At 41.0% G+C, this 25377-nt stretch overlaps 1 protein-coding gene across 2 annotated transcripts in view; it reads right to left on the bottom strand.

Annotated features, from left to right (window-relative positions):
• Positions 1-25377, bottom strand: part of LOC106582360 (zinc finger protein GLI2) — a 242808-nt gene that overhangs the window by 204153 nt on the left and 13278 nt on the right. Inside the window, exons 1-3 of one of the 2 annotated variants that reach the window (XM_045704760.1) lie at positions 11049-11110; positions 10854-10893; positions 10340-10481 (exon numbers count right to left, since the gene is read on the bottom strand). In XM_045704760.1, the coding sequence (XP_045560716.1) occupies positions 10340-10481; positions 10854-10856 (145 nt within the window). In that variant the 5' untranslated portion in view covers positions 10857-10893; positions 11049-11110. Of the gene's footprint in view, positions 1-10339; positions 10482-10853; positions 10894-11048; positions 11111-25377 lie in introns of those variants that run through there. The other variant, XM_045704761.1, reaches the window with a different exon arrangement.

Genomic DNA, 25377 nt, shown 5'->3' with positions numbered 1-25377 from the left:
GAATATAAAATAAGAAAAACTTTAAACCCCTTTTTTTTTTTTTTTACCAAATGAAAAATGATTTCTTATATCTGTTTATTTGACTGGTTTTACTTAGACAAAGTCTGACTGACTGACAGGTGCGGGTGATTGAATGTGTGGTATGTGACTCTATGTCTCTATTAAAAGCCCTCCATAATGAGGCTAATTGCTAATGGCTAATGCTGTGGTATTACCAGCCTGTTTCAGCAGTGTAACCTTAGATCTGTAATTAACAGCAAACCAACTCCCTCGGCCTAGGGAGGAATTCTAGTGTTGCTACAAATCAATATCCTGTGAGCCTAACAGAGCTGCAACAGCAGTCACAAAGGCCTCTAATACCAGGGATGGGGGAAGGTTATGGGCCATCAGGACTTATTTTCAGGTAGAGTGTCAAAGTAGCTAAGAGCAGTGAGGAACTGTGACTTTGTCAATTGATGCATTAATGGAATTAACTTTCCCCTACACTTTTCCCTACAACATTCTCTAGAAAAAGAGAGAGATTTACATCAACTTTGATTATCACTTTGAGTATGTGAAGCTGCGGTCCTAGTAGATGTATATGTCTATTTTAGTAGATACTATATTGTCCTGTTCTATTCTATTCTATTCTATTCTATTCTATTCTATTCTGAACAGACACCTAGATGACTGGTGGCTGACTAATTGGCTGACTGGCTGACTGGCTGACTGATTTGCTGGCTGAATGGCTGGCTGACTGAAGGTGGCTGACACTGTTTTCACCAGCTGTGTGTGCAGGCCCTGAGGGAGGGGGGAGACACATGGGCCGGATGGACTCCCCTGGCCTCAGCCCCTGGTCTCAGCCCCTGGTCTCAGCCTAGACTATAGGAATAGGCTGTAGCCTGTCTACCCCAGCTATAGGAACAGACCTGTTTACATAAGCACCCCCTTTCTTTGTTTACAGCTTTCCTTATTTTTGTTCACTTGAACTGTGAGCGTGAAGGGGTACATTAGGGGATGAAAGCAGGCATGGGAGATCTTAGTTCAGGGTGGTAGGAGTTAGGGTTACAGGGGTGGGGGTTCTGCAATGCAGCAGAACAGTGAGTGGACATTCCTGTTTTCTTTAAGTATTGGACCTTATTTTTGTCCCCTAGCTACTGTTATTATTTTGGATGTGTGTAAAACTCTATTCAGGGAAGGCAAGGGGCAAGGGCCTGGGAGGGGGGACACCGAGGAGGAAAGGAAAGAACCAGAACTTAGGTCCCCAAAACAGAAAGGAAACATCTCAGAGTCGGAGGCCAGGATTAAACAGAGCATGCTGGGAATGGAATTCCGTTAAAGAGAAGAAGAAAACAAGGGAGGAAAAGACAGAGAGAGAGCGGGAAGAAAGGGGGTGTCGGCTAATCCCCTAAAGCAGAGGTACTCAACTCTTACCCTACGAGGTCTAGAGCCTGCTGGTTTTCTGTTCTACCTGATAATTAATTGCACACAACTGGTGTCCCAGGTCTAAATCAGTCCCTGATTAGAGGGGAACAATGAAAAAATGCAGTGGAACTGGCTTGAAGTTGAGTTTAAGGGCCCTGAAGGATCCATATATTGCCCCCAACTCCTCGCCCACAGCTTCCAAATGGCTAGGAATGTAAAGTGTTGTCTTTGGACGCTGTGTGTGTGTGTGTGTGTGTGTGTGTGTGTGTGTGTGTGTGTGTGTGTGTGTGTGTGTGTGTGTGTGTGTGTGTGTGTGTGTGTGTGTGTGTGTGTGTGTGTGTGTGTGTGTATATACAGTATACACCTCTGGTAAGGAGAGATGGACGTGTGCTAGGCAGAAGTGATGACATTAATGTACTATATTGTGCTGATTTTATTCATTCAATTAAATACACTATACTGTATATTCATTATGTGATTACTGTAGCGTTCTAAACATCTTCCATATTCCTTTGAACTCAGCATAGGAATTTCTTTATTTTTAAAAATGTCTAACTTATTTGTAAAATGCAAAAACCCTGTGTCCAATTTCCGGCAAGAGAACAGAAGTGTATCGGCCCCTTTTTTCAGAAGTATATCTAGGCCACAACCTCTAAAGAGAGAGAGAGAGAGAGAGAGAGAGAGAGAGAGAGTCAGTCCATGCTCATGGATCAGATTCGGGGTCAGATCTAACGGGGGTCCATTGTGGCTATAACACAAGCGCCAAATGGAATGACTTAATTATACGCTTATGAATATCTGATCTAGATGTAGAATCAAGGGAACGTATAAATACATGTATTGAGCTGACTGCCCAGGACAGACTCTGTAGGAGCCTATTTTCAAACATTAGATATGAAATATAACCTACTGTAAAATAAGACAGAATTATAGGAGGATCTATATAGTTTAACAGAAGCTGGCTATAACAATAAAATGAAAGTCCCTTCCGCTCTATAATGATATCTGTCTCTGTCTTATTCAGTTATAAAAGACAACAGTCAGTTCCTGCTAGTGTGTGGAGGATCGGATCGCCCCGAGAGGAAAGCAGAATTGGGCCGAGCCAGTCAATAGCTTCACCTTCCTGCAAGATCCCCCTGCTATAGTCTTCTCATGTATATGGCCAGTTAAGGCAGTACTGATACGATGTTGTGATTGTGAAATACTGTACATGGCACTGGATACAGCTGGTCCTTTCTTTCCCAACATGACAATCTACTGGGGATATGAAATAAATCAATATATTCTGGGCTTCTCAGGTGTGTGTGTCATGCTGTTTTCTAAGTAGTAGGGCCAGGCGAGGTGGTGTCTTGTGCAACAAAGTTACCAGAACTATTTATCTCTTGCACTGCCTTGTCTACTCTTCTTTAAGACATGGGAAATGAATACTGAGGCACTCATCCACATGTTGTGGAGATTGACAAATTTCTGAATATCTTAAAAAGTACTTCTGCCTACACAGAATATTCCACTCATGAGGATATTTATTCTTTAATCAGTTTAAAACACAGGTGGAGGGCCATGGAGTTTGTTAAACATATGAGGGAGTCACACTCTGAGTCACAAATCCCCTATTCTCTCCCTGCCTTTCATGGGCCCAAAGAACCACAACAGTGCAAGGGCCTCATTTAGTGGGAGAGAAAGAAAGAAAGAAAGAGCAGAAAATCCTGTCTCCTTTCTCAGGAAGATCAGTGGCTGTTCCTTTGGCATGTTCCTGCCTATGAACAACTTTAAAAAAAATTCTGGTCACATTTTTCTCTGCCAGCAGCCAGAACTCCAGAGCACCTTCCCCAGAGCAGAGCAGCCCAGGGACCAGTAGAGAGTCGTGGGGGAAAGAGACACTTCACACACCCCTCTAATCCCCTATCACCTCTCGGAACCCCTCTTACCTTGACCATTACTCACTTACCCTCGCTATGGAGACCACGGCTGCTGTGATTAACACACTGCTCTGTCCATATCACTAACTCGCCACTCTATTAACACAACTAATTACACTGCACGCGCCTGCTCCATCCATCTAGTATAGTCACCAGTCACACAGAGTTTAGGCTCAGTGTAACACCACATCTGTGTATAAGGAGCGTAAAGAGTGGGGGAGCAGGAGGGAGGTGGGGGGGCACAAGGCACAATAGCGGTATACTGGACTTAGATTTGTGAATGTCGCCATTTGAACAAAACTACAATCTGAGGTGTTAGATAAAGACAGGGTGTGTAGGCTGTCTAAAACTGTTTCACAAACAGTTTTAGACCATGAATTTCACATGATCACGTGATCTTATGTGAAGTTAATGTGATAACATGTGACAACATTTAAAGCAACATGTGATAGCATGAAACTACACCGGTGAAAACATGTGATCACATGTGAAGTGTTCCAAAAACACACCTTTTCACATGATTTCACATGTGAAACGTCATGAAATCATGTGATTTTCTGTAAGGGAAAGATTACAAACGTTACAATTCAGCTTAGAGATTGGCTTTGAAATACTGAGATGTTTACTGTCCTATACTAGGAACCTGATCTGGCTATTTACAACCAGAGAGACAGACCAATAAACCCTACAGACTGAGGTTTGTGTTGCTGTGTGATACAGCCTATACCAGAACACACACACACACACACACACACACACACACACACACACACACACACACACACACACACACACACACACACACACACACACACACACACACACACACACACACACACACACACACACACACACACACACACCAGCCTGCAAGAGTCTGCCCTGCCAGACAGATGCGGGCTGTCACTGAGACTGCGGGTGCCCATTTAAAATCATTAACAAGGCCCAGCTAGAGAAATGGCCTGATGCATATCAAGGAACCGGTGGACTCATGCCAAGCCAACATCATCCTTCCTCGGCTAGCCATGGCCTCTTGCACTAAGAGCTATAAAGGCCAGACATACTTCCATTATGGTTTAAGAGTCATGGACTCAAATGTAACTGGTCAAGGCATGTCTCCATGAAACCCAACTGAAATGGAGTTGTTAGTAAAACCCTGATGTTCTAACTGCCAATGAGTCTAGACCAGGCCAGCGAAGAGAAAAAACATAGCTGATAGAACTTTATTCATTTGTAATGACTTGGATGTTTTAGCAGTATATCTTATGCAAACATTTGAGTGCTTTTCTTAGCACTTTCACTGAGAATGGTCTGACGATGCTTCAGTTAGTTAGCCTTTGACTTTACAGTAGTTTTCAATAGAGTTGAGTGAATGAGGCCATTCATTTTGGCTACTTTGAGAAATGTACTAAGAATAATACACTGTCATATTGATTTATTCACGCTATGCCCTATATTCATATTCCTGTTATGATCTGCATGTTAACTGCAGAATCAGTGAAAAGGTGTCGATAAGAAGATAAAAACTAGGGCTATAACTATGTAACCAAGTCAGTATGGCTGTAAATGTTCTACTTTCACTGTTGCCAATGAGTGAATAGAGAATGTATGGTGATTATAGTTGGTTGAGGGCAGGCCACCAAGCCCTTCATTAAACAGTAAAAATATCCCACGGATAAGTTCTATTAACGTTTCAGTGGTGGGCCCTCGCTAGATGTCTTTGTGCATCTCAGAAGGAAGGACCTCAGAACCGCTCCACTATGCAGTTCTAACTTATTTATAACGTTGAACCTCTGGAGCCAAGAACAAGGTCCTCAGACCTCGTTATGAGGAGTTGTCATCACACATATAATCACTGATGAAAACACGAGGTCTCATTTTTTATATATGAGAGGGTCTGCCTCTCTCTCTCTTGCGCTCCCTCTCTCTCTCTCTGTCCAATTCTATTTAAATTTAAGGGCTTTACTGGCATGGGAAACATATGTTTACATTGCCAAAGCAAGTGAAATAGATAATAAACTAAAGTGAAATAAACAATACAAAATGCACAGTAAAAATTACACTCACAAAAGTTCCAAAAGAATAAAGACATTTAAAATGTAATATTATGTCTATATACAGTGTTGTAATGATGTGCAAATAGTTAAAGTACAAAAGTGGAAAAAAATATATATAAGTTGTATATACAATAGTGTTTGTTCTTCACTTCACCCTTTTCTTGTGGCAACAGGTCACAAATCTTGCTGCTGTGGTATTTCACCCAAAAGATATGGGAGTTTATCGAAATTGGATTTGTTTTCGAATTCTTTGTGGATCTGTGTAATCTGAGGGAAATATGTGTCTCTAATATGGTCATACATTTGGCAGGAGGTTAGGAAGAGCAGTTCAGTTTCCACCTCATTTTGTGAGCAGTGTACACATAGCCTGTCTTCTCTTGAGAGCCAGGTCTGCCTTCGGCAGCCTTTCTCAATAGCAAGGCTATGCTCACTGAGTCTATACATAGTCAAAGAATTCCTTAATTTTGGTTCAGTCACAGTGGTCAGGTATTCTGCCACTGTGTACTCTCTGTTTAGGGCAAAATAACATTCTAGTTTGCTGTTTTTTTGTCAATTCTTTCCAATGTGTCAAGTAATAATCGTTTTGTTTTCTCATGATTTGGTGTGTTTGTGTTTGTGAACAGAGCCCCAGGACCAGCTTGCTTAGGAGGCTCTTCTCCAGGTTCATTACTGTTCAGGTGATGGCTTTGTTATAGGTGATGGCTTTGTTATTTTTTATTTTACCTTTATTTAACTAGGCAAGTCAGTTAAGAACAAATTCTTATTCGGCCTTGTTCAGGGGCAGAACGACAGATTTTTACCTTGTCAGCTCGGGGATTCGATTTTGCAACCTTTCAGTTACTAGTCCAACGCTTTAACCACTAGGCTACTTGCCAGAAGGTTTGGGAATTGCTCCCTTTTAGGTTCTTGTAAAATTATTTTCTGGGTTTTAATAATTAGCGGGTATCGGCCTAATTCTGCTCTGCATGCATTATTTGATGTTTTACGTTGTACACGGAGGATATTCTTGCAGAATACTGCATGCGGAGTCTCAATTTGGTGTTTGTCCCATTTTGTTAATTCTCACAACCATGAAGGCCAATGGGTTCTATAACTGATTTAAGTATTTTTAGCCAAATCCTAATTGGTATGCCGAATTTTATGTTCCTTTTGATGGCATAGAAGATTCTTGCCTTGTCTCTCAGATCATTTACAGCTTTGTGGAAGTTACCTGTGGTGCTGATGTTTAGGCTGCGGTATGTATAATTTTTTGTGTGCTCTAGGGCAACCATGGGACAGAAGCACCAGATCATCATCAAACAGTAGACATTTTCCTTCAGATTCTAGTACAGTGAGGCTGGGTAATGCAGACTGTTCTAGAGCCCTCGCCAATTCGTTGATATATATGTTGAAGAGGGTGGAGCTTAAGCTCCCTGTTTCACCCCACGGCCCTGTGGAAAGAAATGTGTGTGCCAATTTTAACCGCACACTTGTTGTTTGTGTACATAGATTTTATAATGTTGTATGTTTTTCCCCCAACACCACTTTCCATCAATTTGTATAGCAGGCCCTCATACCAAACTTAGTCAAAAGCTTTTTTTTAAATCAACAAAGCATGGAAGACTTTGCCTTTGTTTTGGTTTGTTTGTTTGTCAATTAGGGTGTGCAGGGTAAATATGTGGTCTGTCGTTACAGTCATTTGGTAAAAAGTAAATTTGACAATTGCTCAGCACATTGTTTTCGTTGAGGAAATGTACGAGTCTGCTGTTAATGATAATGCAGAGGGTTTTCCCAAGGCTGCTGTTGACACATATCCCCCGGTAGTTGTTGGGGTCATATTTGTCTCTACTTTTGTGGATTGGGGTGATCAGTCCTTGGTTCCAAATATTGGGGAAGATGCCAGAGCTGAGGATGATGTTAAAGAGTTTAAGTATAGCCCATTGTTATTTGTGGTCTGTATATTTTTTCATTTAATTTAGGATGCAACACCACAGGCCTTTTTAAGTTGGAGTGTTTCTATTTTGTCCTGTAGTTCATTCACTGTAATTGGAGAATCCAGTGCGTGCTGGTAGTCTTTAAATCAAATCAAATCAAAGTTTATTTGTCACGTGCGCCGAATACAACAGGTGTAGACCTTACAGTGAAATGCTTACTTACAGGCTCTAACCAATAGTGCAAAAAAGGTGCTAGGTGAACAATAGGTAAGTAAAGAAATAAAACAACAGTAAAAAGACAGGCTATATACAGTAGCGAGGCTATAAAAGTAGCGAGGCTACATACAGACACCGGTTAGTCAGGCTGATTGAGGTAGTATGTACATGTAGATATGGTTAAAGTGACTATGCATATATGATGAACAGAGAGTAGCAGTAGCGTAAAAGAGGGGTTGGCGGGTGGTGGGTGGTGGGACACAATGCAGATAGCCCGGTTAGCCAATGTGCGGGAGCACTGATTGGTCGGCCCAATTGAGGTAGTATGTACATGAATGTATAGTATTTAGTAGTTCAGTAGTTGATTCTACAATTTGTATTTGATCATGAATGTGTTTGCTGTTTGTTCTTTGTTATAGAGCCAAAAAGATTAGAGAAGTGGTTTATCCATAAATCTCAGTTTTGGATAGATAACTCTCTGTGTTGTTGTTGGTTTAGATTCTATGGATTCTTCAATTACATTGAGCTGATTTCTGACGTGCTGTTCCTTCTTTTTCCGTAGTGTATTTCTGTATTGTTTTAGTGATTCAGCATTGAGAAGGTGTAGGCTCAGGTTTTCTGGGTCTCTATGTTTTTGGTTGGATACGTTTCTCAATTTCCTTCTTAGGTTTTTGCATTCTTCATCAAACCATTTGTCATTGCTGTTCATTTTCTTAGGTTGTTTGCTTGAACTGTTTTGATTTGATTGGGAACTGAGAGGTAAAATATACTGTTTAGGTTTTCTACTGCCAAGTTTACACCTTCACTATTACAGTGATACCTTTTGTCCAGGAAATTGTCTAGAAGGGATTGAATTTGTTGTTGCCTAATTGTTTTCTTGTAGGATGACAATGTGTGTATTTCCAATTTCTTTGATGAAGTCTGGGTTCCTGCTCTTTAGGTCAAAGGCAGATGACCTCAGACCTTGTAAATTCCAGGATCAGATAGTAAAAGCTTTGTGTTCCATAGTGTCTAGTGTTGTTTCTGTGTGGTTTAGGCCTGGACCATCACAGTAGGTGTGAGCAGAGCATGTTGAGCATCTAATACATACCTCTTAGGTCGCAGGATGGGGCTTGGGCGAGTGTAATAGTGGGGGCTGAGCCTGTTGGTCTGCTCACGGCCTGGGCATATGTCCTGCTGTCATGTTGAGGTGCTTGCCGCAGGGGCGGGGGGCATGGAGTGGGCAGAAGGGGCATAGGTCTGATATGGGGGGGCCTATATAGGGTGTGGCCAGGGTTTGCTTGGGGTGGTCTTAGCTGGTTGGGGTGATGCTGTGGTCTGGGTGTAGGTCCTCTTGGCATGGGTTCTCTCCCTCTCTCATTCTCTCTCTCTCTCATTCTCTCTCTGTCTGACTCTTTCTCCCTCTCTCTGTCTGACGCTTTCTCCCTCTCCCTCTCTGACTCTTTCTTCCTCTCCCTCTCTGAGTCTTTCTCCCTCTCTGACACTTTCTCCCTCTCCCTCTCTGACTCTTTCTCCCTCTCTGACTCTTTCTCCCTCTCTCTGTCTGACTCTTTTTCCCTCTCTCTGTCTGACTCTTTCTCCCTCTCTCTGTCTGACTCTTTCTCCCTCTCCCTCTCTGACTTTCTCCCTCTCCCTCTCTGACTCTTTCTCCCTCTCTGACTCTGACTCCCTCTCTGACTCCCTCTCTGACTCTGGTGACCATGGCAACCAGCCCTAAACACAGCCTCGATGACGGGCCTTAGCGGCCAACACGCTCACATCACTCCCCCCTTCTCCCCCCCTCTCCCTCTCTCTTCCCCCCCTCCCTATCTCTCTCTTTCTTTCTTTCTTTCTTTCTTTCTTTCTTTCTTTCTTTCTTTCTTTCTTTCTTTCTTTCTTTCTTTCTTTTCTCCTAAGACCGGACTGACCCACTAAGGGTATCATCACATAAGAGTTGCCTGCGTGTTACTTTCCATTTCAGTCATATGCTATGCAATTTTACTTACAACATAATGTACAACCATCATACTTCCTTGGTCTATGTGGGTTTGAAGAATTGCAAGTGTCCAATATAGGCCACAGTAGATTCCAAGACAATAAATATAATTTAGATTTTTGGAAACAATCTTTCACCATTTCTTTGTAGAGGCGCCAGTGAGGACAGAGAGAAACGTCCTATTTTTCATGTATTTCTCTAAACAATTAATGCTCATATGGCTTTGCTTATGGTAGGCCACCAAGCTTATCAATAAACATAACTAACCAATGCCACACTATCAGATAAAAGCTAATTAGCATATCAAAGGTACTTCCCGGTCCTCGCCGGTGTCAGAGGACTCTGATGCACTGTCGTCCACTGTTACCACAGACAGCTTTAGTAATTCATAACATTTATACTCAGGAGGTAAGAACAAGGTCTTTCGACCTCATTATAGTGTTTTTTCATCTCCCAGTCTCTGACATCTTTGAATCATGCAGTCCCTCTCCATCTATCTCTTTCATGTGCCACTGAGCGGGGGAATAAGCCAATATGAAAGCACACACCAACACAGACCACCGAAACAAAAACACTACTTAAAGTCAATATCAGAATCATTTTTAAATTCATGCATTTTACCTTCTTCACAATCAATTAAGTCAAGAAGTATTTTATATTGAAAATATTTTCAGTATGAGAGATACCGTATGACAGGGGGACTCCTATAATGTATTTGATGTGGGTATTAAAGACACTACTTTATGACTGGGAGCATTGCTATAGGGTACAGACAGGGAGTGGAGAGAGGGAAACATTGGGAGGTTTGGACTGGAGAGATGCAGTTGAAGGTAGCAGCTCTTAGACTAGTCATACCTCTGGTAACTGTAGTAGGAGACGGTTTCTTTGGCAGGTCTGAGAAGCTGCTTCCATCTAGACCTGATCCCTTGTGCTCCTTCTTCTCAGTGGCTGTAAGAGCAGAGGTATCCATGGTGGACAGCAGGGAGTCCGAGTCAACCTAGAGAGACAGAGAGGGAAAAGGAAAGATTAAAGCAAAACATGTGTAAAGGCAATACAAATGTTGTTGACAAAGGATATTTTGGAATGAGGAGGTGGTTTTTGTCACAACACACACACATACTCACTGGCTGTAGCAGTGCCCGAGTTGCCAACAGAGGGAGTTTTACAGATCATACACTCTGTATTACAGTCCAGCACTGTGTATTACAGTCCAGCACTATGTATAAAATATGAAATTAATAAGAAAGAATCTAAGAACTATTCAGTGTCCTGACATGAAGCAGACTTCTCTGAGATAATGCAGAGTGTTGCTGGTTGCCAGGCACCGTCTGGGGCACAGAGAAAGACACAAAAGGACACATTATTTTACCATATTATATCATGTAGCGTGTCTGGTCACAGCCTCCTCTCTTACAGTCAAACAAAATGTAGATATTTAACTTTTTGTCAGAGAATAAAACAGTATCCCTCAGAATATTGTCCACAAGTAATACATGAATGTACTGTAACTACCATGTATATAGGCTAAATTGTTTTTAAGTTGTCACACAATATGAAAACGTACACTTAACTAGATACTGGTTGTTCAGTTGTTCAGTGTAATATGTTCCTAATGTCCTTCATAGTAAAAATGTGACACACTCAGCAGTCTGTCTTTTAGCCACTATGACATCACCATGACACCACATTCACATGCTTGTTTGAATGGCAGTAGACTTGGCAGCTAATACCTTGTTTGAGTTTGTGGAACCTAGACGATTATCCTCGGCTAAGTGCAAACAAGAAGCGGTCTAAAGCTAAGAGGGGAGGTCACTCCACACTTTCAAATTTAAAATCACATTTTAAGAAGATAAATTGTAGAAATAAGCAGGGTTTATGGCAGCGGAAGCTAGTGACGACCCACTGTCACTAGGCACTAGCTTGTTGTCATGGTTATCAATACTGGTTTTACCCTTTTAGTGTGTCAATATGAGGCTTTCGTTGTTGACATTGTCTAATCTGACCTGTATGCACTGATTTGATCCATTGTGATTCATTGGTTGAATATATGTTTATTCATTATGATTTTATTAATCGTTATTTGCCATATAAGTACAAACTCGGACAGATAACTTGACTATTTTGCTGGTTAGGACGATTCTACTCTACACTCTTCAATGTAGTGAAACACTAAAAACAGCTCTACTGGAGTGTCAAAGTGAAGTGACATACAGTTTCCACACACTTGTTGACAGACGTGGGCACTTGGCAGTCAGGACTTTAAATGAATGCAACATAGACTATGTTTTACACTGTTTATATTGCTGAACTCATATACAAAAACTATTTCAATGACTTGACAAACAGCACTTATGTATGCGCTTGCAAATCATTTCTGAATTAGGGAGTGTTCTGTCACCACTAACATTTGAACACCACAGGCCTTTAGGTATGGCATACACAGTATTTGCAGCATGTTGGTGTTCTAGAGACCAAATAGGACATTATCTCAACTGATGATACAATGTCTTTCCAATCATTAGTTTATATGCTACTGTAATACATTGATTAAATATGTTCTGTTTCTCTAGCCTTTTACACTAGCCACTATGAACAGTACTCACAGAACACTATCAAGTAATTCAATGTGTGCTCATGTGTGAAGCATCCTTTTAGGTTTCCTGTGGTCCTCCAACATCTTGTGTTCTATTGGAGGTATGGCGGACCAGTGGCCATTGGTATGACCCTTCAGAGGGACTAGTCGCCCGTCCCGCTGCCCGTCCCTGTGCCAAGGTAAGCCGATTAAGAAGTGGGCAGCTAACAGGTTTAAAAGGCATCTGTTTCTTTATTGTCTTGCCAAAAGCATATAAAAGTTGTTTTCCCTCTAGCCATCTTGTCACTGAGGCTGACAACTCATTCATAAGACATTTCCTTTTACGATCACAATCCAAAGCAGTAAGAAGTGTTTTATTATCTATTTCAGCTGATTCCAATGGTTGTATGACATTGGCAACAAATTATATATATTTGTTTTACAATCAAAGGCTCTTGGATCAACGAAGGTATGCCCAACCCTAGAGCACATAGTAAACCCTAAACATCAGTCTATCTGTCTTCCTAGTGACTTGACCCCTGAAGAAGAGAGAATGTCTTCTTGATAACATCATGTTTAATATGAACATCTGGCTTGCAACACATTAATAGCTGTTGTTTCCTGCTATAATTCAAGCCAAGTATCATTTTTTTTGCTACTAAAAACAAAAAGCTATGTTTAAAGTGATAAGGAAGCATTGGTCTGAAGCCGAAAAAGAAAATAAATTCACATGAGCACTACAATGTCTACTCTACCCATGCTCTACCAAGGTTTTCCAGAACACAGCTCTGACCTACCACAGTAGAGATATTAGTCTATTGTACTTCAAACAATGTGTATGCAGGTTGCTTAGGATTCAAACCTTCTCAAAGAGCCTAATTCATACTCTTAGAGGTGCTCCCACAATAATGTGATTTGTACCGCATAGAAGTTAAAGTATTGGATTCTTCACACACCACACTAATCCCATTCCACTACCATTTCAAGCTTTTTTTTATTATATGAAAGCAAGCTTCTTCTAGTAATGTGGTGCCTGCTTGTATTTCCTTAAACCTTTATTTTAAAGATGGTGTCGCTACAATTTTACACATTTACAATAGGCCTATATAAAAAAAATACATACAACCTAATGATATAAACAGTGCCTTCGGAAACTATTCAGATCGTTTTTTTCCCTCATCAATCTACACACAATCTACATACCCCAGACCTAGCTATGCTTAATGGAAGAATGTAACTTAGTTGGCTAGGATATATTGTCAACATTGAGTTGTGGTTCATATGGTACAGGCTTGTAGCTACTGGCTAGTTGGCTAGCTAACTGGCTATAATAGGAGCCAGGGATGTTTGCTAGCTTATTTGTTTGTGCTCGAATTCCATAGCTAAATATACCTAGCTAGCTTCCTTTCCTTGTAGCTTGCTTCTCATCCGACTGGTGTTAGCGACTAGCTACAGCTGCTAACCTGCTACAAGCCAGCTGCTGCTGTTGAGCAGGAACTGAGTTTCTGCTCCTGGTTTTAGAACTCTTGAGATTCGGCTGGAAAGATGATAGCATTGTCAGAAATGCAACAAAAAGATAGCACATTGTTGGTTCTTAATGGACAGAAATTAGCACGCGAGAGCGATAAATTAGAAATGTAATAAAAACTGTTTCACCTACATACTTAGTCAATCCGACATTTTGTAAGTCCAATGGTCAGTTTATGGACGCTATAGTCTCGTTTTAATCTGAATTTGAGCTAGGTAGGTGCAGAAAATACTCTGAAAACTCAATTGCCAACACCCTGTTAAACAATCCGGTATGTGTACGTCCAATCAAGTTGATTTGCCAAATTTCCTGGAAATTGGTGTCATATAGGCTTAGATATGATGGTAGGGAGATTTACATTTTACGCTCAATTTAACATCGCCCCCACAATAATCACAAATATACATTAAGCCCTGAGTTGTATATTAAACAGACACAAGCTTGTTCTGTTAAGTCCATTATTAAAAATGTGGGTCTTGGATCTCAGGGTACTGTAGGCTCGGGTAAAGGACTAAAGAGCTAGAAAGTGTGTTGCTTGGATAGAAGTGGCCCCAACTTCACCCCCATCCCATCCCCCCACAGCTCCACCATGCAGGTCTTTGGAGCCGCTCTCTGCCCCATTCCTCCCTCCCCTCCACTCACCGTCCCTGAAGACAGGGGTGTCAGGCTCTGACGGGACAGTACAGGTGTCAGGAACTGAACAGACAGATGGTGGATGAGGAGAACAAACAACAAGAGGCCATTTCTTCTTCTTCATTTCTCCTTCTTCCCTTCTTCTGGTTGGCTGGTCAGCCTAGTGCAGTGAGCGAACAGGATCGTGGCTCCCCCAGCCCCCTCCACTGACCCCCAGTCCACGTGACCACAGGCAGGGGACTCTATGGTGCTGGGTGTTGGTGGGATAATCCCCTATACAGGACTCCCAGACTCCTTTCTTGGATTTGTCCCTCTGCTGCCCCATACCCAATACCCCACCTCTCAGTGAGCGAGTCACAGTCTGGGTCCTGGGATAGTAAAAACCTTTTTGTTTTGTCATTCTCCGTCTCTTCTCAAGGTCTTCTAGTCCTGTTTTTATTATACTGCATTACACAACTTTATTTTTACACTGATTAAAGCCATAAATAAGTTGTATGTCTGAGTGAGACAATCAACAGGAAATAAAAGGCATGTGTAAGCCTGTGTACGAGCCCATTAGAGAGTAGAGAGAAGCGTGAGGACGGAGGGATAGGAGGGTAGCAATGACTATACACAAGTGAGAGGAGACCCAGATGTTGTAGCAGTTCAGTTATACCCCATTTTAAACCCTTCTTTCCCCTGGTTGGTGGTTATCTGACATTGTGTTCCAAATGGCACCCTATTCTCTATAGACCCGAGCCTTATTCTCAATATAGTGCACAACTTTTGACCTGAGCTTGGACTCGGTCAAAAGTGGTGCACTACATAGGAAATGCCATATTTCTCTCTCTCTCTGAATTCAATGGAGCTTTATTGGCATGGGAAACATATGTAAACATTGGGGCGGCAGGTAGCCTAGTGGTTACTAGTGTTGGGCAAGTAACCGTAAGGTCGCTTGTTCGAATCCTTGAGCCGACAAGGAGGAAAAATGTGTCGTTCTGTCCTTAAGCAAGGGAATTAACCCCCAACAAAAACTGCATCCCGGGTCTCTCAATAACAAGGCTATGCTCACTGAGTCTGTACATAGTCAAGGATTTTCTTAGTTTTGGGTCAGTCACAAGTGCTCAGGTAATCTGACACTGTGTACTCTCTGTCTAGTGCAAGGTAGCATTCCAATTTGCTCTGTTTTTTGGTTGATTCTTTCCAATGAGCCAAGTAGTTCTCGCTCTCTCTGTCTCACTAACGTTCAACATATCCCCTTTCACTAACACTGAAAGGAATGAAAACAGATATCAAAGACAGTCATCATCTATGAAGATTCGCAGACTCCTTTTCTGCACTCATTTGCCCCTTTCTTCCTATCTCAGGATGATGATACTGATGCTGGTAAGATCTCTCTCTCTCGTTCCCCCTCTCTCTCTCTTTCTCTCCTGCCTGCCCTCATGCAACCCAATCCTCTCTCTACCCTGGTGTAGTGTGATATATAGGGGTTTGACGCCCCTATACCACCCTCAGATGTCTGGGCCGGCGTTGAACCCGCTTAGGTTTCAGATGTATGGTGGTCCTCAGGTGAGTTATCACCACCAGCATAATGGGGTCTACTTCATAGGGTTTTTGTGTCTTGCAAGTCAATATAAACACAGAGCTATATTGTATGCTCCAAAAAATAGAGCATACATTTATACTAATACAATTGTTTAGAGAAAGACAGACATTATTATCTCAAAATGATGGATAGTCCAGAATGAATCATGAATAATGATGAGCGAGAAAGCTACAGAGGGTCAAAGATCATACCCCCAAGACATGCTTACCTCCCCTGGTAATGGTGAGAGGTTAGCAGGTCTTGGGGGTATGATCTTTGATGTTCTGTAACTTTCTCACTCATCATCATACACCATTAATTCAGGATTATCCGTAATCATGGTAGCATCCACATCAACATAGAAGTGTTTAGAAACATATTATATTCTTGTTACAATAAAACTGACTTCATTATTTACCATATTTTTATATGAACTCATCAAAAACAGAAATGTCCTCTCACTGTCAACTGCGTTTATTTTCAGCAAACTTAACATGTGTAAATATTTGTATGAACATAACAAGATTCAACAACTGAGACATAAACTGAACAAGTTCCACAGACATGTGACTAACAGAAATTGAATATTGTGTCCTCATGGACTGCATCAGATTTGCCAGTTCTTGCTGTGAGATGTTACCCCACTTCCACCAAGGCACCTGCAAGTTCCCGGACATTTCTGGGGGGAATGGCCCTAGCCCTCACCCTCCGGTCCAACAGGTCCCAGACGTGCTCAATGGGATTGAGATCCGGGCTCTTCGCTGGCCATGGCAGAACACTGACATTCATGTCTTGCAGGAAATCACGCACAGAACGAGCAGTATGGCTGGTGGCATTGTCATGCTGGAGGGTCATGTCAGGATGAGCCTGCAGGAAGGGTACCACATGAGGGAGGAGGATGTTTTCCCTGTAACGCACAGTGTTGAGATTGCCTGCAATGACACCAAGCTCAGTCCGATGATGCTGTGACACACCGCCCTAGACCATGACGGACCCTCCACCTCCATATCGATCCCGCTCCAGAGTACAGGCCTTGGTGTAATGCTCATTCCTTCGACGATAAACGCGAATCCGACCATCACCCCTGGTGAGACAAAACCGCGACTCGTCAGTGAAGAGCACTTTTTGCCAGTTCTGTCTGGTCCAGCGATGGTGGGTTTGTGCCCATAGGCGACGTTGTTGTCGGTGATGTCTGGTGAGGACCTGCCTTACAACAGGCCTACAAGCCCTCAGTCCAGCCTCTCTCAGCCTGTTGCGGACAGTCTGAGCACTGACGAGGGATTGTGCATTCCTGGTGTAACTCGGGCAGTTGTTGCCATCCTGTACCTGTCCCGCAGGTGTGATGTTCGGATGTACCGATCCTGTGCAGGTGTTGTTACACGTGGTCTGCCACTGCGAGGACGATCAGCTGTCTGTCCTGACTCCCTGTAGTGCTGTCTTAGGCTTCTCACAGTACGGCCATTGCAATTTATTGTCCTGGCCACATCTGCAGTCCTCCTTGCAGCATGCCTAAGGCACGTTCACGCAGATGAGCAGGGACCCTGGGCATCTTTCTTATTTGTGTTTTTCAGAGTCAGTAGAAAGGCCTCTTTAGTGTCTTAAGTTTTCATAACTGCAAGCTGTTAGTGTCTTAATGACTGTTTCACAGGTGCATGTTCATTAATTGTTTATGGTTCATTGAACAAGCACGGGAAACAGTGTTTAACCTATCTGGGCTAGGGGGCAGTATTTTCACAGCCGGATGAAAAACGTACCCAATTTAAACAGGTTACTACTCTGGCCCAGAAACTAGAATATGCATATTATTAGTAGATGTGGATAGAAAACACTCTGAAGTTTCTAAAACTGTTTGAATGGTGTCTGTGAGTATAACAGAACTCATATGGCAGGCAAAAACCTGAGAAAAATCCAAGCAGGAAGTGAAAAGTCTGAGAATTGTTGTTCTTCTTTTGATTCTCTATCAAAGCTACAGTGTCTGTGGGGTGACGTTGCACTTCCTAAGGCTTCCCTTGGCTGTCAACAGCCTTCAGAAAGTGGTTTGAGCATTTTCCTGTCACTGGGCAGATAATAGGAGCTCAGTTTCTGAGTGGTATGCCTGGCAACAAAGGGATTGGATATGCGCGGTCACGAGAGCACGCCGTTCCTTCTTTGTCTTCTTGAATGAATATGCTATTGTCCGGTTGGAATATTATCGCAATTTTACGTAAAAAATACCATAAAGATTGATTTTAAACAGCGATTGACATGCTTCTAAGTACGGTAATGGAACATTTTGACTTTTCGTTCCGCGCTCGCGCGTTATGCCTTTGGATCTGTACGCAGGAACAAAACGGAGGTATTTGTACATAAATATGGATTATTTCGAACAAAAACAACATTTCTTGTGGAAGTAGCAGTCCTGGGAGTGCATTCTGACGAAGATCAGCAAAGGTAAGAGAATATTTCTAATACTAATTCTGAGTTTAGGTTGCCCCGAACTTGGCGGGTGTCTGAATAGCTCACCGTGATAGCTGAGCTATGTACTCAGAATATTGAAAAATGTGCTTTCTCCGTAAAGCTATTTTAAAATCTGACACAGTGGTTGCATCCAGGGGTAGTCTATGTATAATTCTTTAAATAATTGTTATATACTTTATCAACGTTTATGATGAGTAATTATGTAAATTGATGTGCACATTCACCGGACATTTTGGTGAGAATACATCACGCGCCAATGTAAAATGCTGTTTTTGGATATAAATATGAACTTCATCAAACAAAACATACATGTATTGTGTAACAATGTCCTAGGAGTGTCATCTGATGAAGATCGTCAAAGGTTAGTGCTTAATTTAGCTGTGTTTTGGGTTTTATTGACACATGTCCTTGCTTTGAAAATGGCTGTGTGATTATTTTTGTCTATGTACTCTCCTAACATAACCTAATGTTTCGCTTTCGCTGTAAAGCCTTTTTGAAATCGGACAATGTGGTTACATCAAGGAGAAGTGTATCTTTAAAATGGTGTAAAATAGTTCTATGTTTGAGAAAGTTGAATTATGACATTTTGTTGTTTTTGAATTTGCCGCCCTGATATTTCACTGGCTGTCCCGCTAGCGTCCCACGTAGCCCATAGAAGTTAAAGCCTTTACAATGAAGATCTGATCTGTATTTTGATTTTTACGAATTGTCTTTGAAAGACAGGGTCCTGAAAAAGGGAATTTCTTTTTTTGCTTAGTTTATATATTTTTTATTTAACCTTTATTTAACTAGGCAAGTTATTACCACAACATAATCTGAAACACAATCAAAACAAACTGCAAACGCATCCAACAAGTTTCTAGTCACAAGCTTGAAGTAGTCATTGCGTGCTATGAATATAAGACCAAATATATAATTTTTTACATTTTAATCGATAAGAATCTTTAGGGGTGCCAATAATCTTTATCAAAGGTGCCAATAATTTCATACCCCACTGTATATCTGTAATGAGTTTTCTGTTATTTTTCCTGTGACTACTTTACTGTATATGGCCTAACTGCAGAATGCAGACTACGGTCTCTGCATGTACAGAGATCCTCCATGCACTGTTCTGATGTATTTCTTTTAGTCAAGATGTTCACCTCCCCTCTACAGTCTGGCTTTCAGGAAATACATGCCCGTTTCTGTTAACTTCCAGCATTGATGTAGGAGCACTGAAATCCCTTCACCAATCACTATCCTAACTGTTGTCTGTTGGTGGCTTACAGGATCTCAAATATACAGCCTGGGTTAGGGCTATCCCCGACCCCAAAAAAGTATTGGTAGAAATGTTTCAATTGAGAAATTAATCCACAAAAACGATTATTTTGAGTAGAGAGAAGGAGAATGGGAAGACCAATGAAGAAAGGGTGAATAAAAAGGTGGCAGAGAGGTGGACGAATAGAGGGGTAACAGAGTGGGGGGATGAATAGAGGGGTAACAAGTAATGGAGTGGGGGGATGAATAGAGGGGTAAAGAGGTATACATTAAACAAAAACATAAAAGTAACATGCAACAGTTTCAAAGATTTTACTGAGTTACAGCTCATATAAGGAAATCAGACAATGGAAATAAATTCATTAGGCCCTAATCTATGGATTTCACATGACTGGGAATACAGATATGCATTTGTTGGTCACAGATACATTAAAAAAAGGTAGGGGCGTGGATCAGAAAACCAGTCAGTATCTGGTGTGACCACCATTTTCCTCATGCAGTGCGACGCATCTCCTTCGCATAAAGTTGATCAGGCTGTTGATTGTGGCCTTTGGAATGTTGTCCCACTCCTCTTCAATGGCTGTGCGTAGTTGCTGGATATTGTCGGAAACTGGAACTAGAGCTCCGGCAGTCATGCGTCATGACCGCAGAAATATTCTATGTGACCGTTGAGTCACGGTAATCTCCTCTTTGCACTCTGGACATGTGTTAGTAGTACCCAATTTGCTAATGATCATCAGGTCACTAATGGCCTGGTACTCAGGGCTCTATTGTCCCTCCATCAGGTCCTAATGGCCTCGTAGTCAGGGCTGTATTGTCCCTCTAACCACTCTGACATCAATGCAAACACAATCAAAAATCATCAAAACAGTATGTGCTTTAAAACTCACTGTGATTGAACAATTTGAAGAAAGTTCAACAACCAGTTGAAACTGAGTGGAAAACATGATGGTTGTGGGTGTTGTATCAAAGCCTAACACTACAAAATGGACAGTGCTTTCTACTGTGATGATTAATTCAAAACACACATATGCATATTAGCATGTATATAATGATTGTGCCTTTATAATACATTGCCTACCGCATATTACACATGGCAGAAAAATATGTAAAAAAATACAGATGTGAGATATCTTTGGTACATAATTGGGCTAGCCTAAATTAAACAAATTCAGAGTTAACCTACAATTATATTGAATTTGTATTTTGAATAGCCTAGTAATTAGACATTTGTTATATTTTCATAATTAATAGGCTGACACATTACCTTTAGCTACAAAATATCTCACCATCTCACCATCGTTTCCATCTCCTCCCCTCTCTCCTTCATTGGAGAGCCCATTGCATACAGAGATTTGGGTCGGAATATGACCTGTCACACAGCAAAATAACTGGAATAGTCTATACCTGACAAGTTCCTGCCCATTTGAAAATGGGCCATTCTTAATCAAAACTAATTTTACATATTAGTAAAGACAAGATTAAATTGAGAATAGTCTGATGGGTGAAAATATGATCACTTGATGAGAGAACAGCATGTGCAGCCTGAGGCAAAGGAACAGACTGCAAGCTTTTTTTTTAGCAACTTTCTCAAATCATCAATAGCCTATAGTCGCATCATGCAGCCCATATACCTTTGAATTTCTAAGGCTTTCTAAGGTTTTTATCATTCACAGCTAAACTTGCTAAATAACTCTAAATCTAGCGTATAAGACCTGTTTCAAATTCTCACTTTTACGCTCTACATCAAACTTCATATGTGACCGACCGGCTCGATTCGGTATTCTGTTGCAAAATTTAAAATTGTGTTTTTTACATTGGATAAAAGTAGACTCAGAGCTAGAAAATGGTATATCATACACTACAGTTGAGGAACAATGGGAAAGTAATTCTGCTTTGAAAGTTGATAAACTTGTAACCTCACTTTTGAGAAAATTGCCCTTGAATGTTTTTGTTCATGTGCTGGAGAGCTCTTCTTTGTTAACACCCATTCAGCAGCGTTCACACCCTCTGCAGCTTTAGCCCCACGCTGCTCTTTTTAATTTTTAATTTTATTTCATTTCACCTTTATTTAACCAGGTAGGCCAGTTGAGAACAAGTTCTCATTTACAACTGCAACCTGGCCAAGATAAAGCAAAGCAGTTCGACACATACAACAACACAGTTACACATGGAATAAACAAACATACAGTCATACAGTAGAAAAAGTCTATATACAGTACATTTTAGTCATTTAGCAGACACTCTTATCCAGAGCGACTTACAGTAGTGAATGCATACATTTAATTTCATGCATTTGTTTGTTTTGTACTGGCCCCCCATGGAAATCGAACCCATAACCCTGGCGTTGCACACACCATGCTGGCGTTGCAAACACCATGCTCTACCAACTGAGCCACAGGGAAATGAGGTAGGATAAGGGCGATAAGGCAATAAATAGGCCATTGGGCGAAGTAATTACAATATAGCAATTAAACACTGGAATGGTAGATGTGCAGCATATATATATATATGTATGTATGTATGTATGTATGTATGTATGTATGTATGTATGTGTGTGTGTGTGTGTGTATGTATGTATGTATGTATGTATGTATGTATATATATATATATATGAGCAAAGGAGCAAGATAAATAAATACAGTATGGGGTGAGGTAGTTGGATGGGCTATTTACAGATGGGCTATGTACAGGTGCAGTGATCTGTGATCTGCTCTGACAGCTGGTGCTTAAAGCTAGTGAGGGAGATATGAGTCTCCAGCTTCAGTGATTTTTGCAGTTCGTTCCAGTCATTGGCAGCAGAGAACTGGAAGGAAGGATTGTGAATCATGTGAATCTTTAAGGATTCACGTGAGGCCATGTACTAAACAACCAAAGATTTCAAGACTAAAGGCTGGTTTATACTATGGGTGTGTTCGTAAATTCAATCTGGAGTGCCAGAGTGTGCTCTGGGCGTTCGTAAACTCAGAGTGTTGTCAGATTGTCCATTCATAAATTCAGAGCGTTTCACTCTCAGAGCGTTCAGAGCGCACACGGGATGCTCTGGCCGAGGAGTAGGGTTGACCCGAGCATTCTGACTTAACAACAGCATTCAAGCACCCAAGCTAACTGGCTAACGTTGGCTAGCTTGTTACCTACTTCCAGACACAAATGAGGGGATAGCTCACTCTGACCATTTTACTAGCCCTAGCAGAGCTGGTTAGGCTGTTTTTATGTTATCCAGAGCGTTGTTGACTGCAACTGTGCTGCTGGCAACAATTTAATTATACTTTTTGCCAATGTTTACTGACACGGATGTTGAGCGTTCGTAAATTCGTCAGTTATTCTGCGCAAGCAGAATAGCCAGAGCGAATTTACCAGCTACGTCTATCGACAGTTGTCGTAATGACATCATAAATATTCTTCTGAAATGGTTTCTTGCATAGTGGAGTCTTTTGTTTAGACATGTAGCTAGTTAGCTAAACAGTTAACCATAATCTCAACTCATAACGTTAAAACGTACCCGATTTAATCTGGTTATTACTCCTGCCCAGAAACCAGAATATGCATATAATTAGTAGATTTGGTAAGAAAACACCCTAAAGTTTCTAAAACTGTTTGAATGGTGTCTGTGAGTAAAACAGAACTCATATGGCAGGCCAAAACCTGAGAAGATTCTATATGGGAAGTGCCCTGTCTGACCATTTCTTGTCCTTCTATAGCCTCTTTATCGAAAATACAGGATCTCTGCTGTAACGTGACATTTTCTAAGGCTTTCATTGGCTCTAGGAAGGCGCCAGAACATGGAATGATAGCTCTGCAGTCTCTGGGCGAAAAACAGCAGGGGTTTTGGTGAGTGGTCCTTCTGAGGACAATGGCACTGGCGCGCGCATGCATGTGACGACTCCATGTTTTACTTTCAGTGTTTGAACGGATACAACGTCTCCCGGTTGGAATATTATCGCTATTTTACGAGAAAAATCTCATAAAAATGTATTTTAAACAGCGTTTGACATGCTTCGAAGTACGGTAATGGAATATTTTGAATTTTTTTCGTCACGAAACGCGCCGACGCGTCACCCTTTGGATAGTGACTTGAACGCACGAACAAAACGGAGCTATTTGGATATAACTATGGATTATTTGGAACCAAAACAACATTGGTTGTTGAAGTAGAAGTCCTGGGAGTGCATTCTGATGAAGAACAGCAAAGGTAATCCAATTTTTCTTATAGCAAATCTGAGTTTGGTGAGTGCCAAACTTGGTGGGTGTCAAAATAGCTAGCCATGATGGCCGGGCTATCTACTCAGAATATTATAAGATGTGCTTTCACCGAAAAGCTATTTTAAAATCGGACACCGCGATTGCATAAAGGAGTTCTGTATCTATAATTCTTAAAATAATTGTTATGTTTTTTTTGTCAACGTTTATCGTGAGTAATTTAGTAAATTCACCGGAAGTTTTCGGTGGGTATGCTAGTTCTGAACAAAACATGCTAATGTAAAAAGCTGTTTTTTGATAGAAATATGAACTTGATTGAACAAAACATTCATGTATTGTATAACATAATGTCCTAGGAGTGTCATCTGATGAAGATCATCAAAGGTTAGTGCTGCATTTAGCTGTGGTTTTGGTATTTGTGACATATATGCTTGCTTTGAAAATGGCTGTGTGATTATTTTTGGGAGGGTACTCTCCTGACATAATCTAATGTTTTGCTTTCGTTGTAAAGCCTTTTTGAAATCGGACAATGTGGTTAGATAAAGGAGAGTCTTGTCTTTAAAATGGTGTGAAATAGTCATATGTTTGAAAAATTGTAGTTTTAGCATTTTTGAGGTATTTGTAATTCGCGCCACTCTATACCATTGGATATTGATGAGGCGTTACGCTAGCGGAACGTCTGTCCCTAACAGGTTAAAATGAAAACAACTTTCTGACTAAATTAGATACATGTAATATCTGAAAATATAGCTAGCTAGACTATCTTATGCATATACATGGATGGACACTTCTCCCTCTCTGTCACAAATGCCATGGTTGCCTTAGTTTAAAGATGTAATCCGGAGACATGTGTTTTATACAACAGCCTTCTGTTTGTTCTCTTTTCAACTCCGTCTGCATATTTGCAATAAAACGCCTGAATTTTCTTCATCTTCTTAGCTATCATATTCTAATTCCACTGTGCATTACACTGATTTCAAAACTCGGTCCTCCAGAAAGTGGAGAACAAAACCTTTGCAGTAACTTTCAAAAAATATGTGTTAGAAAGGATTACCTACACATACTGACCAGCTCATGTTATAGACAGAAGCATGCTACATGGCAGACCAATCCAAACTCATCTCTCGGCATGTCCAGCCTACCCATTATCTCAGCCAATCATGGCTAGCGGGAAGGTTACTGTCTTTTTCTGTGGCTAAACCAACTAGGTTCGTAATTTAACAATTTTATTCATATTTACAGATGGCATACAAGTTTGTTATTAACGACACATGAAAGTTCACATGTTCCAGAAGGCATTTCTGCCAAAAAGCTTTGATAAAAAAATGTACGTTCAAATGGCTCTTATGTGAAGTAGTCATGCGCGACATACGCCTAGTTTCCTGAAATGAGTCTAATATGCACACTCGCTCTGGAATGGGAAAAATATCCTTTCTACTTTATTCACCTAGGTTCAATTATATCCATCATACTATAAAATAATCGAATATAAAATAATGGCATGGGACTTATAAGCATATCTTGTCTGCTAAATTAACAAGCCTACAGCCTATGGAATGGCACTTAGCCAGATAACATACAGTAGGCCAACTCATATTCTGTTCTTCTGAAATAAATGTTTCTTCATAACATATTGTTTCTTTAGACCTTATTAAAATAAATAATGGATTTATTGTAATGGT

The sequence above is a fragment of the Salmo salar genome, chromosome ssa21 (assembly GCF_905237065.1).
Source record: "Salmo salar chromosome ssa21, Ssal_v3.1, whole genome shotgun sequence".
NCBI classification, from domain to species: domain Eukaryota; kingdom Metazoa; phylum Chordata; class Actinopteri; order Salmoniformes; family Salmonidae; genus Salmo; species Salmo salar.
This window is presented reverse-complemented; position numbering and strand designations above follow the sequence as displayed.